General features: G+C 46.9%; 6 protein-coding genes across 10 annotated transcripts; 3 read left to right on the top strand and 3 right to left on the bottom strand.

The window, feature by feature from the left end:
• Positions 1–506: 506 nt before the first annotated feature.
• On the top strand, positions 507–2,048 carry LOC9657197 (protein PHR1-LIKE 2). The gene is made up of 6 exons (XM_024682785.1): positions 507–873; positions 987–1,063; positions 1,124–1,178; positions 1,261–1,339; positions 1,404–1,470; positions 1,531–2,048. The coding sequence occupies exons 1-6, from the start codon at positions 678–680 to the stop codon at positions 1,996–1,998; spliced, it is 942 nt and encodes a 313-aa protein (XP_024538553.1). The 5' UTR covers positions 507–677; the 3' UTR covers positions 1,999–2,048.
• A 1,313-nt stretch (positions 2,049–3,361) lies between these two features.
• Positions 3,362–6,261, bottom strand: LOC112349089 (RNA-binding protein 24-A-like). 3 transcript variants are annotated; one of them, XM_024682824.1, is made up of 6 exons: positions 5,443–6,261; positions 4,918–5,047; positions 4,598–4,757; positions 4,491–4,524; positions 3,947–4,301; positions 3,362–3,870 (listed from the first exon to the last, which is right to left on the bottom strand). In XM_024682824.1, exons 1-6 carry the CDS (start codon positions 5,686–5,688, stop codon positions 3,845–3,847), a joined length of 951 nt encoding a protein of 316 aa, XP_024538592.1. In that variant the 5' UTR covers positions 5,689–6,261; the 3' UTR covers positions 3,362–3,844. The 3 variants fall into 3 exon arrangements, with proteins under 3 accessions (XP_024538592.1, XP_024538590.1, XP_024538591.1); XM_024682822.1 differs by having other exon boundaries at positions 3,362–3,850; positions 5,443–6,260; XM_024682823.1 differs by having other exon boundaries at positions 3,737–3,873.
• Positions 6,262–7,268: 1,007 nt separating this feature from the next.
• Positions 7,269–8,583, top strand: LOC112349100 (cyclin-D1-binding protein 1 homolog). The gene is made up of 4 exons (XM_024682862.1): positions 7,269–7,367; positions 7,418–7,511; positions 7,594–7,806; positions 7,894–8,583. Exons 1-4 carry the CDS (start codon positions 7,278–7,280, stop codon positions 8,541–8,543), a joined length of 1,047 nt encoding a protein of 348 aa, XP_024538630.1. The 5' UTR covers positions 7,269–7,277; the 3' UTR covers positions 8,544–8,583.
• Positions 8,558–9,775, top strand: LOC112349101. 2 transcript variants are annotated; one of them, XM_024682864.1, is made up of 5 exons: positions 8,558–8,721; positions 8,799–8,951; positions 9,003–9,056; positions 9,115–9,267; positions 9,333–9,775. In XM_024682864.1, the coding sequence occupies exons 1-5, from the start codon at positions 8,641–8,643 to the stop codon at positions 9,717–9,719; spliced, it is 828 nt and encodes a 275-aa protein (XP_024538632.1). In that variant the 5' UTR covers positions 8,558–8,640; the 3' UTR covers positions 9,720–9,775. The 2 variants fall into 2 exon arrangements, with proteins under 2 accessions (XP_024538632.1, XP_024538631.1); XM_024682863.1 differs by having other exon boundaries at positions 8,799–9,056.
• LOC112349099 (adenine DNA glycosylase-like) lies at positions 9,742–11,423 on the bottom strand. 2 transcript variants are annotated; one of them, XM_024682858.1, is made up of 7 exons: positions 11,096–11,423; positions 10,967–11,026; positions 10,788–10,910; positions 10,606–10,694; positions 10,021–10,556; positions 9,873–9,970; positions 9,742–9,822 (listed from the first exon to the last, which is right to left on the bottom strand). In XM_024682858.1, exons 1-7 carry the CDS (start codon positions 11,390–11,392, stop codon positions 9,760–9,762), a joined length of 1,266 nt encoding a protein of 421 aa, XP_024538626.1. In that variant the 5' UTR covers positions 11,393–11,423; the 3' UTR covers positions 9,742–9,759. The 2 variants fall into 2 exon arrangements, with proteins under 2 accessions (XP_024538626.1, XP_024538627.1); XM_024682859.1 differs by having other exon boundaries at positions 10,963–10,988; positions 11,096–11,229.
• Positions 11,424–11,461: 38 nt separating this feature from the next.
• Positions 11,462–14,446, bottom strand: LOC9656455 (fimbrin-5). The gene is made up of 14 exons (XM_024682855.1): positions 14,217–14,446; positions 13,987–14,157; positions 13,682–13,920; positions 13,448–13,619; positions 13,350–13,388; positions 13,220–13,288; positions 13,044–13,160; positions 12,771–12,979; positions 12,552–12,713; positions 12,296–12,495; positions 12,087–12,238; positions 11,927–12,023; positions 11,781–11,872; positions 11,462–11,709 (listed from the first exon to the last, which is right to left on the bottom strand). The coding sequence occupies exons 1-14, from the start codon at positions 14,301–14,303 to the stop codon at positions 11,563–11,565; spliced, it is 1,953 nt and encodes a 650-aa protein (XP_024538623.1). The 5' UTR covers positions 14,304–14,446; the 3' UTR covers positions 11,462–11,562.
• Positions 14,447–14,500: the final 54 nt, after the last annotated feature.

Raw genomic sequence — 14,500 nt, 5'->3', positions numbered from 1 at the left:
GTTTCTTTCCTCTTCTTTGGTACTAGAAAGCATTGATCTGTCCCACTGAGACTTGTATCATTTGCGCATTCCGGATGAGAGATTTCTCCATTTTATATTCTTTAACGCTCAAAGGCATAGTTTAAGTTTTCTTTCAATTTTATTAAGTTAATATTACTATAAATGCCAGGAACACAATGTTATATTTGATATTCTTTACTTTGATCATAAAATTCTCCATGCCAGTGACCACCAGCCCAGCATTTCAAAGTTCTTCCGTGCAGCACAAACTCGACTTTGTGTTCTTCTGGACAGACCCGGAATTGTTCTCCTGCCACGTGGCGGCCGTATGCGGAGTCCCGCCTTTCCTCCGGTCGAATATTCTCTGCACCATTCCTATCCGGAATCCGGAATGGTGGTGGCATCCACGGCCCAGATTTGCCGGGTCGAGCACAGGGACCAAATAAATAGTTTTGGAGGCCTTACATTGTTTGCCTCATTCAATCTCTTTGGTGGGTTTTCTACTTTGGTAAAAAAAACTATCGATGCTTCGCTTGGGTTGCTTGAGGATATTTTTCGAGTTTTTAAACTTGAATTCCATGGGAGCAGTAGTGAGAGTAGTGACAGTGGCGATCCTCTTCTAGTTTGTTTTTTCTAGCTTTCTTTTTTGGAGAGACTCACCCTCACTCCTCTTGGATATGTATCAAGTGAAAAATTTCTCTCCGGGTACGAATTTCATGTCCCAGCAGCAGCAGCAGCAGCCAACTTTGTACACTGGATTGAGCGTCGAGCAGGCGAAAATCTCTGCGTCCGAGCCTAAACCAAGGCTCCGATGGACACCCGAGTTGCATGAGCGATTCGTGGAGGCTGTCACTCAGCTGGGAGGAGCCGAGAGTAAGCCGAAAGTCCCAGAAATCCCAGAAAGTTCCACTAAAAAGTTCTAATGTTATGCCTCTTTCTCGATCACTGCAAAGCTAATTCTAAAATTTGGATTGGAATGGATGTAGAGGCGACACCAAAATCCGTGATGAGGATCATGGGAGTCAAAGGCCTTACTTTGTATCATCTCAAAAGCCACCTTCAGGTTTTTTGCTTTTTTTCTTGGATTTTTTGCCTTCAGTTCTTGATGCTTTGCTTTCATCAGAAATTTCGTCTTGGGAAGCAACTCAACAAGGATACAAACGTCGCAAACAGAAATGGTAGAAAAGCTTTCCTCGCATTATACTATAATGTTTCAAGCAAGCATTGAGTCCCAAACATTGCTTTACATTTTGTGTGCAGCCAGCATTGTATCATACAACACACCCAATGCTCAGGATTTGATAGCCCAGCAGGGTCACCTTTCCTCATCCTCATCTGAGTAAGCTCCATCCTTTTCCCCCAAATATTCTGTAACAACTAGCTTGTCCTCATCACTTTGCAAGTTCTCAAATCACAGAAGCTCTGAGGCTACAAATGGAGGTGCAAAAGAAGCTACATGAACAACTTGAGGTAAAGTTTTCTAATTTCTGTAATTAATTATAATTTTTAATTTTCTTACAACTTATACAGGTTCAAAGGCATCTACAGTTGCGAATCGAAGCCCAGGGGAAATATCTCCAAGCTCTCTTAGAAAAGGCAAGGGAGACTTTTTCTGTAGGAGGCCAGGATCTGAACGCCTCAGTAAAACTGGAACTTTGCAAAGCTGCATCAAGTGCCGAGACCACGCTGGAGCAGCAGCTTCTTTTTGCGAGGGAACAGAGGCTTCAGTCACACAATCTTCACCAGGTATTAGCAAGCCAGCAGCAAAGTGGGATCAAGAAACCAACGAGGATATTTGGTGGAATTGAGCCCTGGATGCGTCTCAAACGCGAGGAGGGAATGTTAGATCAAGGTTTAGTAACACTTTCTTTGCAAAAGCCCCAAGCTCATCATATAATGGGCAACAAGATGGAGCAAGGTCTGGACCTGAACTGCAAAGAAGTGAACGGTCTTGACTTGAATGAGTTTGGTTGGGCAGCTGGCCCAACAGAATCTTAGCAAAAGTTAAGAAGTTAATATAATTCCGATTAAAAAGTTATAAAGATAAAGTTCGGTTTACTCCAAAAGGTAAGAATTGTATATAAATCAGGGTTTCGGGTTGTGACTCTATATTTGTGCCCATGCTTCATAGTGAGGACCGATCTTGCAGTCTGACGAAGAGTTTACAGACTTGGTTGAACAAGAGGAAGCGTTCTCCACAGCTCCGTTCTTCGATTCAACATCCATACCCTAAGTCCAGCATCACAAAAACGTTGACTTGGTCAAACCAAGGAAAGCGTTCTCCACGCAAGGCGGCTCTGGAAGGACCCAAGATAAGTTCTTTCGATAGCGAGATGGTGGACCAAGAACTTAGAGAGCCCAAGCGAAGAAAGGTGGACGGCGATGAGGGTGTCAATTTGGGCAAATATTCTTGCCATCAAATGGATTCCACATCTTCTTCGTACACAAAGTGGAGACCCCAGAAGTACGACAGGCCTCTAAACATCACGGACAAAGCTCACTGGTTTCCACTGTTTGGCAAGAGACTGACCAAGGGGGACGTCGATACACTAGACACATTGATCTTCTCTGTCCACGAGGAGTCGAAGCTCCCAAGACTCGATGATGACGAGAAGATTCCCATGGAGTTTGTGGACGAAAAGGGCGCTGTTTGGGAGTTTGGATACAAGAAGGGGAAGAGAGGGCCGAGCTTGGTCACAAATCAGTGGATTCAATATGTGAGAGAGAACTCGCTCCAAGAAGGAGACATTGTGTGCTTCTACAAGAAGATGCTCATGAATCCCTTGGCACCAAAGTTTGGAATCACCTTCTTCAAAATTCCAAAGTCCAACTAGAAACAGAAAAAATAAATCAGAGTATTATTAAGGTATAGCTTGTAAGGTTGGACTTTGATTGTTGATGATACTGACTAATCTAAGTCAAAAGTTCCCAAGACTGTCTACCTTAGACAAAGCTCCAGGCCAAAATAGTTTAATACTTACCGTCACAGCTCATTTACCTGATCTCTTCACCCAACGAGATAGAGAAAGAGACCCAACAGATGTGGACTTGAGGCTCGGATATTTTTCTAAAGCTTTGGATTGGATGGGGTGTTTTGGACCCTTCTGGCTTCCAAGGGGTGTGCATTTTCGCCACCTTTTCAAAGAGTTTTCTTTTATAAAATTTACAACAAAAATAAAAAGCTGGAAAAGCATAGCAGCTTTTCAAGGGCATCCATCATCTTCCACTCTGTCTGTATACCTCTGTGCCCAAGCTGGGGAAGTTGATAACTAACTTACTCAATATCCAAAACAACAAGGTTGGAAAGGCCAATCCTATGCCAAAAAGACATTGAATAGCAACGTTCACGTTCACACACAAGTTGCTTCCAGAACCCAAATGAGCTGGCTAGCATGTTCAAAAGTCAGTGCTCCAGTGCTGGACCACCTTTGACCAGTCAACTCTTTGTTTTCCTCTTCTGTTTTTTTCAGCTTTTTTTTTTCTTCCTAAATGAATGGTTAGAGTTCTACATTATAATGTAAAATTATGTAGAATGCCTGGGTCCTCTCTTGTGTTACTTATTCTCTTCAATGTTGTCTGTGCCGAGTTGAGTTCTACCCTCTATTCTTTCTGCCTGTTTTTTCTTGTTTTCTTTCCTGGTTTGATGTGGGATGTGGATGCGCTTTTTGGGGCTTTTGCGGGATGGAAGTGAAGAATCAATTGTGTGAGGACGAAGATGAGCCTCCTGCAGCTGCAGCTGAAGTGCCCTGTGACGATGAAGTTGGCGGGTATTGTTGATGTTGATGTTGTTGCTGCTGTTGTTGTTGCAAGGACCTTGAAGATGAAGATGTTGTGGGGTGTGTTGTCAACCCTGAATGAGAACACAAACACCTGCTGAATTGGTACGTCTCAATGGCGAATTCATTCCCACAGAAATGCAAGCTTGACTTTAGAAAGTCGGAGTTACCTGGTTGTGTAGTGGAAGCACCACCAGCTGAAGGTGGTGGAGAGATTGCAGACGCACCAGCAGCAGCAGTAGCGTTGTACATAGCCGATGCGGGCGGCGACGACGAGGACGACGGCGATGGCAGAGGTGAAGTTGGCGCTAGGGGTGAATACTGCACAACTTGAGGGTGGCCATGGTGGTGTTGCATGCCTCCAGCAGGAGAATAAGGCTGACCACCACCAGAGGGATAGGTGGATCCAATCTGGTTGAAGCCAGAGTATGTATACACTGCTGCTGGATTGCTTATGGTGCTGCTGCCACTACTACTTCCACCATAGACAGCTGAAAGTTGTGGATTCCCGTAAGGATACAGGCTCTACAAAAAAAAAAAACAAAAAAAAAACACAAGGCAAAGACGCCATAGTACGAAACGCTTGAGAACTATGGCCTCCTTGGGATTGCATAAAAAGCGAAAAAAAAAAACGAGGGAAAGGGATAAAGAAGAAGAATGTGTAGAGAGTATAGAGCTGGAGGAAGATTAGGGATGAGGGTGGTGGTAAGGTACCTGGTAAGAGTACTCCGAGGGGACGTAAGCGTATCTGGAGGAATAGGTTGGAATAAAACTTCGTTTCGATCGATCGATCGATCGATCGATCGTGGAAGGAAACTTACCCGTATGGAGTGGCGGCGTATGAGAACCCGGCTTGAGGATACGAGAATGGAGCGGCGGGCATCTGTGGAAACGATGACGAGGCCCCGCCGGGAGAATAGCTTGCTGCCCCGACTTGAGAGCTCCCGAGAACTGGGGAGAAGTGACGAACTCTCGAAGCACCTGAATTAAAACCAAGAATGTTTTTAAATGTCGAAAGCGCGTCGAGAGAGGGAGTGAGGACACAAGAGAACTAAAAAACCAGTTTTTTCCACGACCAACAATCAAAGCTGATCGATCTTGTAGCTAGAAGTTCGAGAAATGGGAAGGAAAAGACTCGTACCTTGATGAAATGGTGGGAACCTCGGCCTCACTCCAAGTGCTGCAAGGTTGCAGTTTGCTCGCCGGCCATCGATAACCGGCGTTGGATTCTCGCAAGCTCGTCGTGCCGACTCGGGATCCTTGAAAGTTACCTGTTCCAACCAAATTTTTTATCATTTCCAATGCTTGTGAAGTTACTGCAGCCAGGCATTTCGATCCACATTCGCTCGAGAAGACAAGATAAAAAAAAGGGTGGGGAAAAAGAGAAAATGGGAAAAAAAAAAAGAGAACTTTGCCGGATTCTCATCCGTTAGTTCACTTGGGTCCGTCACGAAAAGAACAAAGAAAAATCACCCAAGCAAGCTGGCAACTTGGCAAGGATGGGATCCACAGACAACCCAGCTAAGAAAAGTTCTTAGCCCAAACAGTGGAGGAAAAAAAGAAAAAGAAAAAGAAACAGCCAAGCAAGAGATAGATCATGGATAGAACCAAAACCAAGAAAGAATCGAGGAGACAAAGGAGAGAAGAAAGGAGTGAATTCACGCACAAAGCCATAGCCTTTGGAGCGCCCAGTGTTCTTGTCCGTGATCACCACAGCCTCTAGAATCTCGCCAAACTGCTCAAAGTATTGCCGCATCGTGTCGCGCTGCGTCTCCCAAGCCAGGCCCCCGACGAAGATCTTGGTGAGAGTGGTGTCGCCAAACTGAGATCCCCCTAAACCTCCGTGATGGACGTGCTGGGAATGAGAAGATCCTCCTCCTCCTCCCCCTCCCCCTTGCTGTGGCTCGGCCATTCTTCCTTCTTTTCTCCGGAAATCTTGGAGCTCCAAAATCCTTGGAACGATTTTCTAGAGCTACTGAAGATCAAACCCACCGGAGAGAGATGGTTCCTGCGCCAGCGCTTGCGCTCAAGCGGCGCTCAAATCTATAGCAAAGAAGGAGATTTCTCCGTGCGCTCCATGTATCCACCTGTGAGCCTTGGATCCAGGAAAAGAGGAAAAAAATCCCTAGCGCTGTGGAGAGTGAGGAGTTTTAATAAGTGGGGAGGGGGAAAAGCGAGGAGCTTGCGAGCACTATGTTGGTCTCTTGCTGCTGCAGCGATCCATCGTCCATATGATGATCAAAGCCAGGCAGGGATGATCGAAAAGAAAGAAGAAAAAGAGAGAAAGGATGCGATTTTATTTTTTTTTTCCGGCGAAGAACAGCGAATGGACAGCGGGGACAACGTGCACGCAAGTATTACGAACAGCGAAGAGAAGCACACACACACACACACACACACACTCACTCTCTTACAAAAACTCTTGGAAAAAAATCACCCAAGAAGGCAAACCAGGAAAAAAAAAGGCTGGAGCGAAGGCTGGAGGCAGCAAACAGCAGAGGAAACCAGCAGAGGTGAGATAATAGCAAGACAGCTCACTAAAGTCCAGCAGCCAGCCAAGCACAGGAAAACAAAAAAAATAAAACGATTTATTTTTTTTTATGGCTTTTCACATTTTTATTGAGATCATGGCACCCCAGTGACAAAAAAATGGACAAAATCGAGAGGGGAAAAGAAAGAGGGAATGTGGATAAATGTGCCAGGATAAAACAAGGATGGATGCTGGGAATGCAAGCAAAAGGGGAGAGAAGAGAGGGCGGTCCACCAAAAAAGGGAGAAGGGAATGAGAGCAGCAGCAAGCACTGGTGGATCTGGCAAGAGTGCGAAAAAACTTAGTTTTGGATCGTTTTTACAGTTGGAAGAGTTCTTCCTCTCTTCCGGGTTTGTGGGAAAATCTCATACGAGAAACTTTGGATAAAATCACTGTGATCTCGGTTACCATAGCTGCCCGGGCGGGCAGCGGGCAAGCCAGCAGCGCGGGCCCACACACGTCATCCGTTGCCGGTCGCTGACGTGGAAGATTGCCCCACGTGGCGGCTCCTGAGTTGTTGCCGTGATAAGTAAGGAATTTCGAAAGATACGGCGGTGGGAGGTAGATTCGGGGAATCCCCGGCGGGATTTGATTTCTTTACGAGGAAGCAGCGGCCACGACCATGAAGATGGCGCGGAGTGACCTAAAAATCTTGGTTTTAAAAGATTCTAACGTCCATGTGGACCATTGGAAATCGACAGCGATGTTTGCTTGCTCGCCACAAGTTTGGGCGACGCGCGCCATTGTTTGGTGTAAAGGGCGGTCCAAAATCGAAAGCGTCGAGGCACATGTTGGGCGATTATTTATTTCCATGATCGAGAGCCCGAATCCCCCAACTTTTGCCTAAATGCCTGTTCCCGCGCTTTTTCTCGTTCGCATTATAGGGTTCTAACTCCCGCTCTTTTTATTGTTTGAATTTAGGGCTATAAAGGCTTCGACCTAATTAGGGTTTAGGCTTTTGCGCGACGAGGATGAAGCAGGGGCGTGGGAAGAGCGGTAGCGATGGCGGCTTGCTTGGCGCCGTGCGCATTCACGCGGTGGCGCTTCGCAGCACGCTCGAGGTACGCCTCCTTTCCGGGTAAATTTCCACGCGAATTTCTCCGATTTTCAGATGCTCAACGAGCCAGCGCCGTCCGCCTGCGAGAGAGTACCGTGGAGTGATGTCAAGAAAGCGGCGGAGGCTGTCTCGAAAGAAGCCACGACAAGTAAGTTTCAATCTCCTCGATGTTCCTTGATGTTATTCCCCTCCTTTTTGGGAGTTTTTTAAGCTTTGTTTCTCTCACTCAGCTGGAATGCTGTGGAGTGGGACTCCATCGGCGCAAGAGGCTGCGGACAAAGTGGAGAGCTACATCAACACACTGCAAGGCTTTCTCCTCTTGTGCCATGGGAGCACTGTGGGGGCTGGCCCGACTCTTTTATCCACCGTCCAGGCCGTCGCGAAAGGAGCGTTGGAATCCAGCTTGTCGCTGCTGGAAAGTGCCTTATCTCTCGGCTCTCAAGGTGATGCGAGCTTTTCCACGATTTCTTTCGATTCTTTTTCTTTGGTCGACTGGGTATTAAGTAAGCTTTTCTCTTTCTTTGTTGCAGCTGCGAGGCTGGAAGCACTACCGCCTCTTACAGGCTGCGTGTGGGAAGCTTGCGAGCTTGTACTGAAAGCTCCGTCTGATAATCGTACCGCAGTGGGAAGGGCCATTGTGCAAGTTGGGACTTCCATAAAGGACGTGGTACGTGAAATGAATGAAATTGAATTGGAGCGAGCGGAAGGAACGATTGATGACGATGATGGTGATGGAGGAGGCAGCGGCAGCCATTGCAGCAGCGAAGTTGACCCCGAGACACTGAGCTTTGACGCAAAGTTTTCACCTGGAGAAATGGACGTTGCCAGCGCTGTCAAGGATGTTATCAGCGCCGTGCTCGTCGTGGTAAGGCAGCTGCTCTACGTGGTTACCAAGGCACAGGATACCAGCGCTCCCGGGAAGCTCGAGAGCTTGGAAAAGATCTTGGAGCAGGCTAGAAGTATAGGTGTGGACGTAGACGAGCTGGGAGCTTCAGTGTATCCGCCGCAGGAAATCCAGGAGATAAGAGCCAGGAGCCGGGGGATCGAGAGTAGCATCCAGATGGTTTTGGCGGAAGTTATAGCGCTGCACGGCAGCGTGCCCGACGACTTGGCTGTGGCTTGCGACAAGTCACAAGAGTCTCACTTGGGATTACACGCGAGGCTTTTGGCACTAGCATGACAAAGCCGAAGTTATGAGAATGTGAAGCTCTTGCGACCGACCCTCGTGTTCTAGATGGTCTCTTCGCAGCAAAGCTCGAGCAGCGAAGAAGACGAAGATGGGAGGATTGCTCCTGACTCTGATGGTGCTGTTGGCGATGGCTGCAGTTCGCACTGGAGCTCAAAACAGCAGCGTCGAGGCAAGACCCTTCTTTCCAAAGCTAGACTTTTTCGTTAGTACTTCGGTTGTTTGTGTTCGTTTTTTCGTTCACGGCAGCTAGCGATGGGAGATTTGCTGGGGACTTTTATCGGAGCTTCTTCGTCTCTAAACGTATGGAATCCAAATGTGGAGATGACGAACGAGTACAGTGCCTCGCAAATCACTTTGGTCTCCAGCAACCTGACAAACCTCATTGAAATTGGCTGGCACGCAAGTACCTTTGCTTCTTTGGTAAAGTTCCTCTCTTTTCTCTTTTACCAGGTCTATCCTCTACTGTACGAGGACAATGAAACTCATCTCTTTGTTCGCTGGACGGTAACTGTCTCTCTTTGTATCGCTGCTTTGCTTGGAGACTGACTTTATAGCTTGATAGATACTCGATGAAAGCGGCCGGATTGGATGCTTCAACACCAATTGCCAGGGATTTATCCAAACCTCTACCAACATAATTGTGGGACTCACACTGGACAACATGGTCTCGGATTTAAATGGAACGCAGTACACTACGGCTCTGGCTGTTCTCAAGGTACAAAAATTGCATTTGATTCTTCCAGTCGTACAAAGATCTCTAAACCACCACCATTGTCTCAGGATGGTCAAGGAGACTGGTGGGTCTACAACGATAACGAGAAAGTTGGATACTTCCCTTTCGGCCTGTTACCCGAGATGGACAGCGGAGGAGCCGCTATCGTCTCTTTCGGTGGCCGAGTCTTAAACAAGTGGAACGAGAACCGCCACACGTACACCGAGATGGGCAGTGGCTTCTTCCCTCTCGCAGGCTACGGCTTTTCTGCTTTCCAAGTCGATCTCGTCGTCACAGATGCTGACAACGTAACAACGAAACTGGTTGGCGAGCATCTCATACAGCTTACCTTTGACAACGTTGGCGATTGCTACTATACGTACGTCGAGCAGCGGACTGGAAGGCTTTACTTTGGTGGCACCGGGTACAATCCCAGATGCCAGACGACCACTTGATAGATCTTTGTAAGAATCCTTCGCTTAAGGTACCCTCCCTCTATGGAGTTTTTCTCTTGGATCCTTGTCTCTTGTCACGGTGTTTAGAAACCATCGAGAAAACCTGCGTGGTGGTGTTGTGAGAGTTTTGAGAAACTAGCTTTGCTTGCTTACCTTTTTCACGCCACTAGTGAGTCCCATTTTCTCCAGAGCCGAGTACTTCACCCATTGTGTTCTTGGAAGTGTTTTGGCCTCCATAGCAGCGTTATCGTCTAAACCCAAGAACTTGGTAAGAAACTTCATAAGAGACTATATCGCTTACCGGTGGAGGAGATTTGTAACCATTCCACGAACATATTGAGCCGGATGTGCGAGAAGACATGTCTGTAGCTTCCAACTTCTTCGCGAGTCTTGACACTGGACTTGTCCAGGCTTAAGCCGAGAGAGCTTCGCAGGTACTTGTTGACGCTTGTTCTTCTCGTCTTGGCGGAGGTCTTTGGATCTTTAAGCAACACGGCCGGAAACTCCCACAGTCCGGCAAGCAAACCATTCTCGGGCCTTTGTACGAGGAGGAACAACGAGCCATCGTCTCCAAGTGGAAGAAGTTCCACGACGCACACGGCAGTAAACTCTTCTCGCGGTGCCGCTTTGATGGACTTGGCTGGGAAATCTGTGACGCTCACGGCCACTTCCTTGTCAGCTGACTGCTTTTGAAGAAGAAAAGCCTTGCAAGAGCCGGCTATGGGACACCCCGAGCACAAAGGAGCCTTTGTCTTGCACACCGCGGAGCCAAGATCCATGAGCGCTTGGTTGAAACTTCCGGGCCTTTCCAAGTCTACAATCTCTCCCGCTAGTTTCCTGGAAGAAAAAAATTTGGCATGAGAGTTCCAACTTGCGAAAAGCTTACCATAAAAGTTTGGACTCTCGTGTTGCATCTGAGATAGCTCGTAGCCGAGAGATCACACGGATGACATTCACATCCACTGCGGGCACCGGCTGTGAGAAAACAATGAAAACAAAGCAATGAGATAACAAAGAACAAAAAAGAACTTAAATGGGAAAACAACGAAAACAAAGCAAAGAAGTTACCTGCTTGAATGCAATGGAAGCAATAGCACCGGCTGTGTAGTTTCCAATGCCAGGGATTTGCCGCAGCTCAGCTGCATCTCGAGGGAAAATGCCCCCGGAATTTTCCACGATGTGCTTCGCTCCCTGATCGCAAGAACTCGTGAAGCACAAGCGAAAAAAAAAAGAGTTTGAATACCTGCCTCGAGAAGGAACCTCGCGCGTCTGTAATAGCCAAGTCCAGCCCATAGTGAGTTTACTTCCTATGACGAAAAAAGAAGAAGAAAAAAAAATCCTAAGAACAAAAGAGATTTTTTTCTTTGTATACAAACCTCTTGAGAAGCTTGCGAGAGATGGCTCAAGCTCGGCCACTTGCTCATCCATCTGGGAAAATAATCTTTCACTCTTCCTACCGTCGTTTGCTGGAGCATCATCTCCGAGACCCACACAGAGTAAGCTCTCTCCTCCACATTCTCTCCCACAAAATCATCCGGCCGCCATGGAAGATCGCGCTTGTTTCTATCGTACCAATCCAGCAAATCCCTCCTGATGCTCGTCACCTCGTGCTCGTGGAAGCAGCGCCCGTCCAGATCCTCAATGTCGGGTGGATTTGGAGCGATCGATCGCATTACCACGAAGAACAGTGAAAAACCCCAAAAGTTTGAAGAACCCTAAAATTTGCCGTTGATCGAATCTTATTGCAAAAGAATAGAACATTCTCACAATGTACAAAAACAATTTACACCAGCCTATTTCACGCAATCTCTCTGGAAAGCCAAAAAACCAAAGTAATCAACCTTTACACGCCCTTTCCATTTGCTCCATTCGCCTCTTCTTTCTTTCCAAGCTCTGGAACAGCGCTCGCGGCCGTAGCTTTGTTGGATTTGGACGAAAAATCCCAGAGCATGATGCTCGCTGCGAGCGTCAAGATCATCTTTGGCCTCACCTGGATCAAACAATGGATGGATCAAAAGTTTGTAACTAAGAAAGAAAGGAAGAGACATCTTCTTTCTTTACCTCTACAATGTCATCCCACAGGAGGAAGATCGAGCAGCCAAGTTTTCGTGCCACGCTGATGATATAGTTTGCGTTTTGCTTCCTATCCTCGTCTGGATGAAAAGCAACAAAAATGAAGGTGGACAACAAAAACCAAGCTTGCCTACCTGTTTCTCCCTTTGTAACTAGATTCCAGTTCACTACTCTTGGCTCCACAGCAGCAAGGAGATCGAGAAAGAAGATACCATTCGCCAGACTTTTATCCTATCGCAGGTCCAGGAAAGATTTATGAGATTGACAGAAATCGTGCACAAAAGGCGGGCTTACCTTGAAGCTTTCCATTCTCGACTCTCTACCAGCACGCTTAACTTTCTCATTTGTCCACTGTAGAATATCCGCATCGGAGACCTCTTTGCCGTGCAGCCTCAGCTTCTTAAGTACGTGAAGCATGCTATATCTCATCAGTTGCCACAAAAAAGCTGCACAACAAGTGCAATTGTTAGGAGTTCTTCGAGCTTGAGGTAAGCGAGAAGCACCTAAAATGAGCTTTTTGTTTCCTTGAACAATGTCGTTTCCTGCTACGTTCACTAGCGACAGCTTCATGCCTTTTCCAATGTCCACAACCTGATTGCAGTTCTCAACTTTCTTGAACGGCATCTTGATCGGGGGTCTGTTTGCGTGCTTCCAGTTGACACATCCCGGGTTTAGCTTGTCAAGAACCTCGAGCAAAACCCATCTGCAATCGTAGATTCAAATGTTAGAAGGCTCAAAATTAAAAAGAAGAAAACTTACCCATCCCGAACATCCTCGAAGAGATGATGAAGGTAAGTGTCCATTCCCAGGCTGTTGATCCACATGCGAAACGCGCGTTCCTCTCTCGTGTCCTGCTCATCGTCCTGGATCATCTCGGCAAATGTTACTGCCACCTTGCTGGTGTCCAGCGTCAGACCATTTCTGAAAAGAGACAGAAAATCAAGAGGATGCAACCTTGTTCAATAGAAAAACTACTACCGCTCGTGGAAAAGGTGCGCTATGAATGCCAGGTTCAAATTTGCAGAGCCGTCAACAACATCCTTTGGTGATAAGTACTTTTTGCAGTTGATTTTCTCTGCTTGAGACAGTAGTAATGCCGCCCTTTCCAACCCATCCTTTTCCAGAGGAGCCAGGCTACAGCTTTCAGGTGCTAACGCATGCAAAAGCAATGTATAAGCTTCACCATCCTATCCATAAAAGGTTCACTTATTAAGTCCTATTACCATGTTTCCAAATTTTTCGAAGACATACCTTGACATCAGAAGAGAAATTAGTAACTTCTTTCTTGTAGCCACATTTTTTCAGATGGAAGTTCATCCACTTTAACAGCATTTTCTCGGCTGGTAGATGCAGGAGCTCTTCAACTTCCTGTGTACGATAAAAAATGTAAGAAAATACCTCTATCTACATAGATCGTGAAACCATACCTCGCTATCGTTCAGCACCTCCACTAGTTCTGGTGTCTGTTTCAGGTTGACAACCGAAAGAAGCTGAATCTGGAAAAGAAAAATACAAAATGATGAGAAAGAAACTTTAACGTCTAGATTACTAGCTTACCTTCACGATTTGAGAAATCAAACCAAGAACCAAATGCGGCTGGCAGGACAAAGAAAAGGTCTCAGTATACTTTAAAGCACATGATCAGAAGTACTAACCCTGCCCTCTGCAAGATCTTCCGTTCCTATATTGACAACAGAACAACCGACCGCTTTCGCTGAATTCAGGCACAGTTTATGATTCTCGACTCTTTCCCAAGGATTTAGCCTGCTCTTGATGTTTAATGCTCTCTCGTCGATAGTTCCAGGAGCCGCCACGTTGATAAGCTTGCTTTTCAAACGAAACAGTGATCCATAAGAAATCAAATAGCCGTGTGAGATAGCGGCACTTACCACAGCAAAATTCCATCCTTGACAATTTCAAACAAGTCGCCCCCGGATGCATCGATCGGCAAAACAGGATCCAACACGGAGTCGTCGGCCAAGTAGCTGTTGATGTGATCAACGTACGCTTTCTTCTCCGAGTCACTGATCGTATGAATCAGCATTGTTGTGGCATCCTTTAGAAACGCGGAGGTTCGGTGAGGGCCGATAACTTTCGGGCTTCCAATCTTTTGTAGATGCAAATACATCTACACACGCAAATCACCACACTTGTCAATCCAAAGATCTCTCTAGAATTTTTTTTCCTTCGTTACCTGAAGGAAAGATTCGAAATCCAGGCCTCCGGTAAAACCTGGATCGTGCTGCTTCATGATTCCAACGATCTCCTCTTGCGTTAGCGCCTGCTGGAAAAATCCCAGCTTCGAAGTGCCATGCTCCAAACCAGCCGCGGTGATCCGTCCAGAGTCATCTTTGAGCAAATCAAACTACGAAAAGGAGGAAGAGAAGAAAAACCATGAGAGCTAGAGAAATTTCTATCGCGAACCTGCGTCTTCAAGTAGCGCAGCTCCTTCTGCGTGAGCTGACTCGCCAGAGATGGATCCGACACCACCACGCCTCCAAATCCCGCCATCGCTGCTGCTCTAGACGCGCAATCTGATGCTACATTCTCGCCCTAGGGCAGACTCCTCCCAGATCGATCGCGGGGGCCCTTAAGACACGATATTTCGAGGAAATCGAGCGCGACGGAGTGGAAGCGCCGCCCTCTCCCCCATCGCTTGACCTGGAAAATTAGTCTTTAGGATTTGGCCTCGCCGACCATCGTTCGAT

The sequence above is a fragment of the Selaginella moellendorffii genome, unplaced genomic scaffold (genome assembly GCF_000143415.4).
Source record: "Selaginella moellendorffii unplaced genomic scaffold, v1.0 SELMOscaffold_35, whole genome shotgun sequence".
NCBI classification, from domain to species: Eukaryota; Viridiplantae; Streptophyta; class Lycopodiopsida; order Selaginellales; family Selaginellaceae; genus Selaginella; species Selaginella moellendorffii.
This window is presented reverse-complemented; position numbering and strand designations above follow the sequence as displayed.

What these genes read in the sequence shown, in the direction of transcription:
- LOC9657197 (XM_024682785.1), top strand. Translation starts at nt 678, where the DNA reads ATGTATCAAGTGAAAAATTTCTCTCCGGGTACGAATTTCATGTCCCAG. An exon ending in AAACGTCGCAAACAGAAATG is followed by an intron (nt 1,179 to 1,260) that starts GTAGAAAAGCTT and finishes TTTTGTGTGCAG; the next exon opens with CCAGCATTGTATCATACAAC. An exon ending in CTTTCCTCATCCTCATCTGA is followed by an intron (nt 1,340 to 1,403) that starts GTAAGCTCCATC and finishes TCACTTTGCAAG; the next exon opens with TTCTCAAATCACAGAAGCTC.
- LOC112349101 (XM_024682863.1), top strand. Translation starts at nt 8,641, where the DNA reads ATGGGAGGATTGCTCCTGACTCTGATGGTGCTGTTGGCGATGGCTGCA. An exon ending in ATCTCTTTGTTCGCTGGACG is followed by an intron (nt 9,057 to 9,114) that starts GTAACTGTCTCT and finishes ATAGCTTGATAG; the next exon opens with ATACTCGATGAAAGCGGCCG. An exon ending in CGGCTCTGGCTGTTCTCAAG is followed by an intron (nt 9,268 to 9,332) that starts GTACAAAAATTG and finishes CCATTGTCTCAG; the next exon opens with GATGGTCAAGGAGACTGGTG.
- LOC112349099 (XM_024682858.1), bottom strand. Translation starts at nt 11,392, where the DNA reads ATGCGATCGATCGCTCCAAATCCACCCGACATTGAGGATCTGGACGGG. An exon ending in TCTCGCAAGCTTCTCAAGAG is followed by an intron (nt 11,027 to 11,095) that starts GTTTGTATACAA and finishes TTTTCGTCATAG; the next exon opens with GAAGTAAACTCACTATGGGC. An exon ending in CTTCCATTGCATTCAAGCAG is followed by an intron (nt 10,695 to 10,787) that starts GTAACTTCTTTG and finishes GTTTTCTCACAG; the next exon opens with CCGGTGCCCGCAGTGGATGT.
- LOC112349089 (XM_024682822.1), bottom strand. Translation starts at nt 5,688, where the DNA reads ATGGCCGAGCCACAGCAAGGGGGAGGGGGAGGAGGAGGAGGATCTTCT. An exon ending in GCTCCAAAGGCTATGGCTTT is followed by an intron (nt 5,048 to 5,442) that starts GTGCGTGAATTC and finishes TGGTTGGAACAG; the next exon opens with GTAACTTTCAAGGATCCCGA. An exon ending in GTTCCCACCATTTCATCAAG is followed by an intron (nt 4,758 to 4,917) that starts GTACGAGTCTTT and finishes GTTTTAATTCAG; the next exon opens with GTGCTTCGAGAGTTCGTCAC.
- LOC9656455 (XM_024682855.1), bottom strand. Translation starts at nt 14,303, where the DNA reads ATGGCGGGATTTGGAGGCGTGGTGGTGTCGGATCCATCTCTGGCGAGT. An exon ending in TGCGCTACTTGAAGACGCAG is followed by an intron (nt 14,158 to 14,216) that starts GTTCGCGATAGA and finishes TCCTTTTCGTAG; the next exon opens with TTTGATTTGCTCAAAGATGA. An exon ending in CGAGAATGGAAAGCTTCAAG is followed by an intron (nt 12,024 to 12,086) that starts GTAAGCCCGCCT and finishes GACCTGCGATAG; the next exon opens with GATAAAAGTCTGGCGAATGG.
- LOC112349100 (XM_024682862.1), top strand. Translation starts at nt 7,278, where the DNA reads ATGAAGCAGGGGCGTGGGAAGAGCGGTAGCGATGGCGGCTTGCTTGGC. An exon ending in CGCTTCGCAGCACGCTCGAG is followed by an intron (nt 7,368 to 7,417) that starts GTACGCCTCCTT and finishes TCCGATTTTCAG; the next exon opens with ATGCTCAACGAGCCAGCGCC. An exon ending in CTCGAAAGAAGCCACGACAA is followed by an intron (nt 7,512 to 7,593) that starts GTAAGTTTCAAT and finishes TCTCTCACTCAG; the next exon opens with CTGGAATGCTGTGGAGTGGG.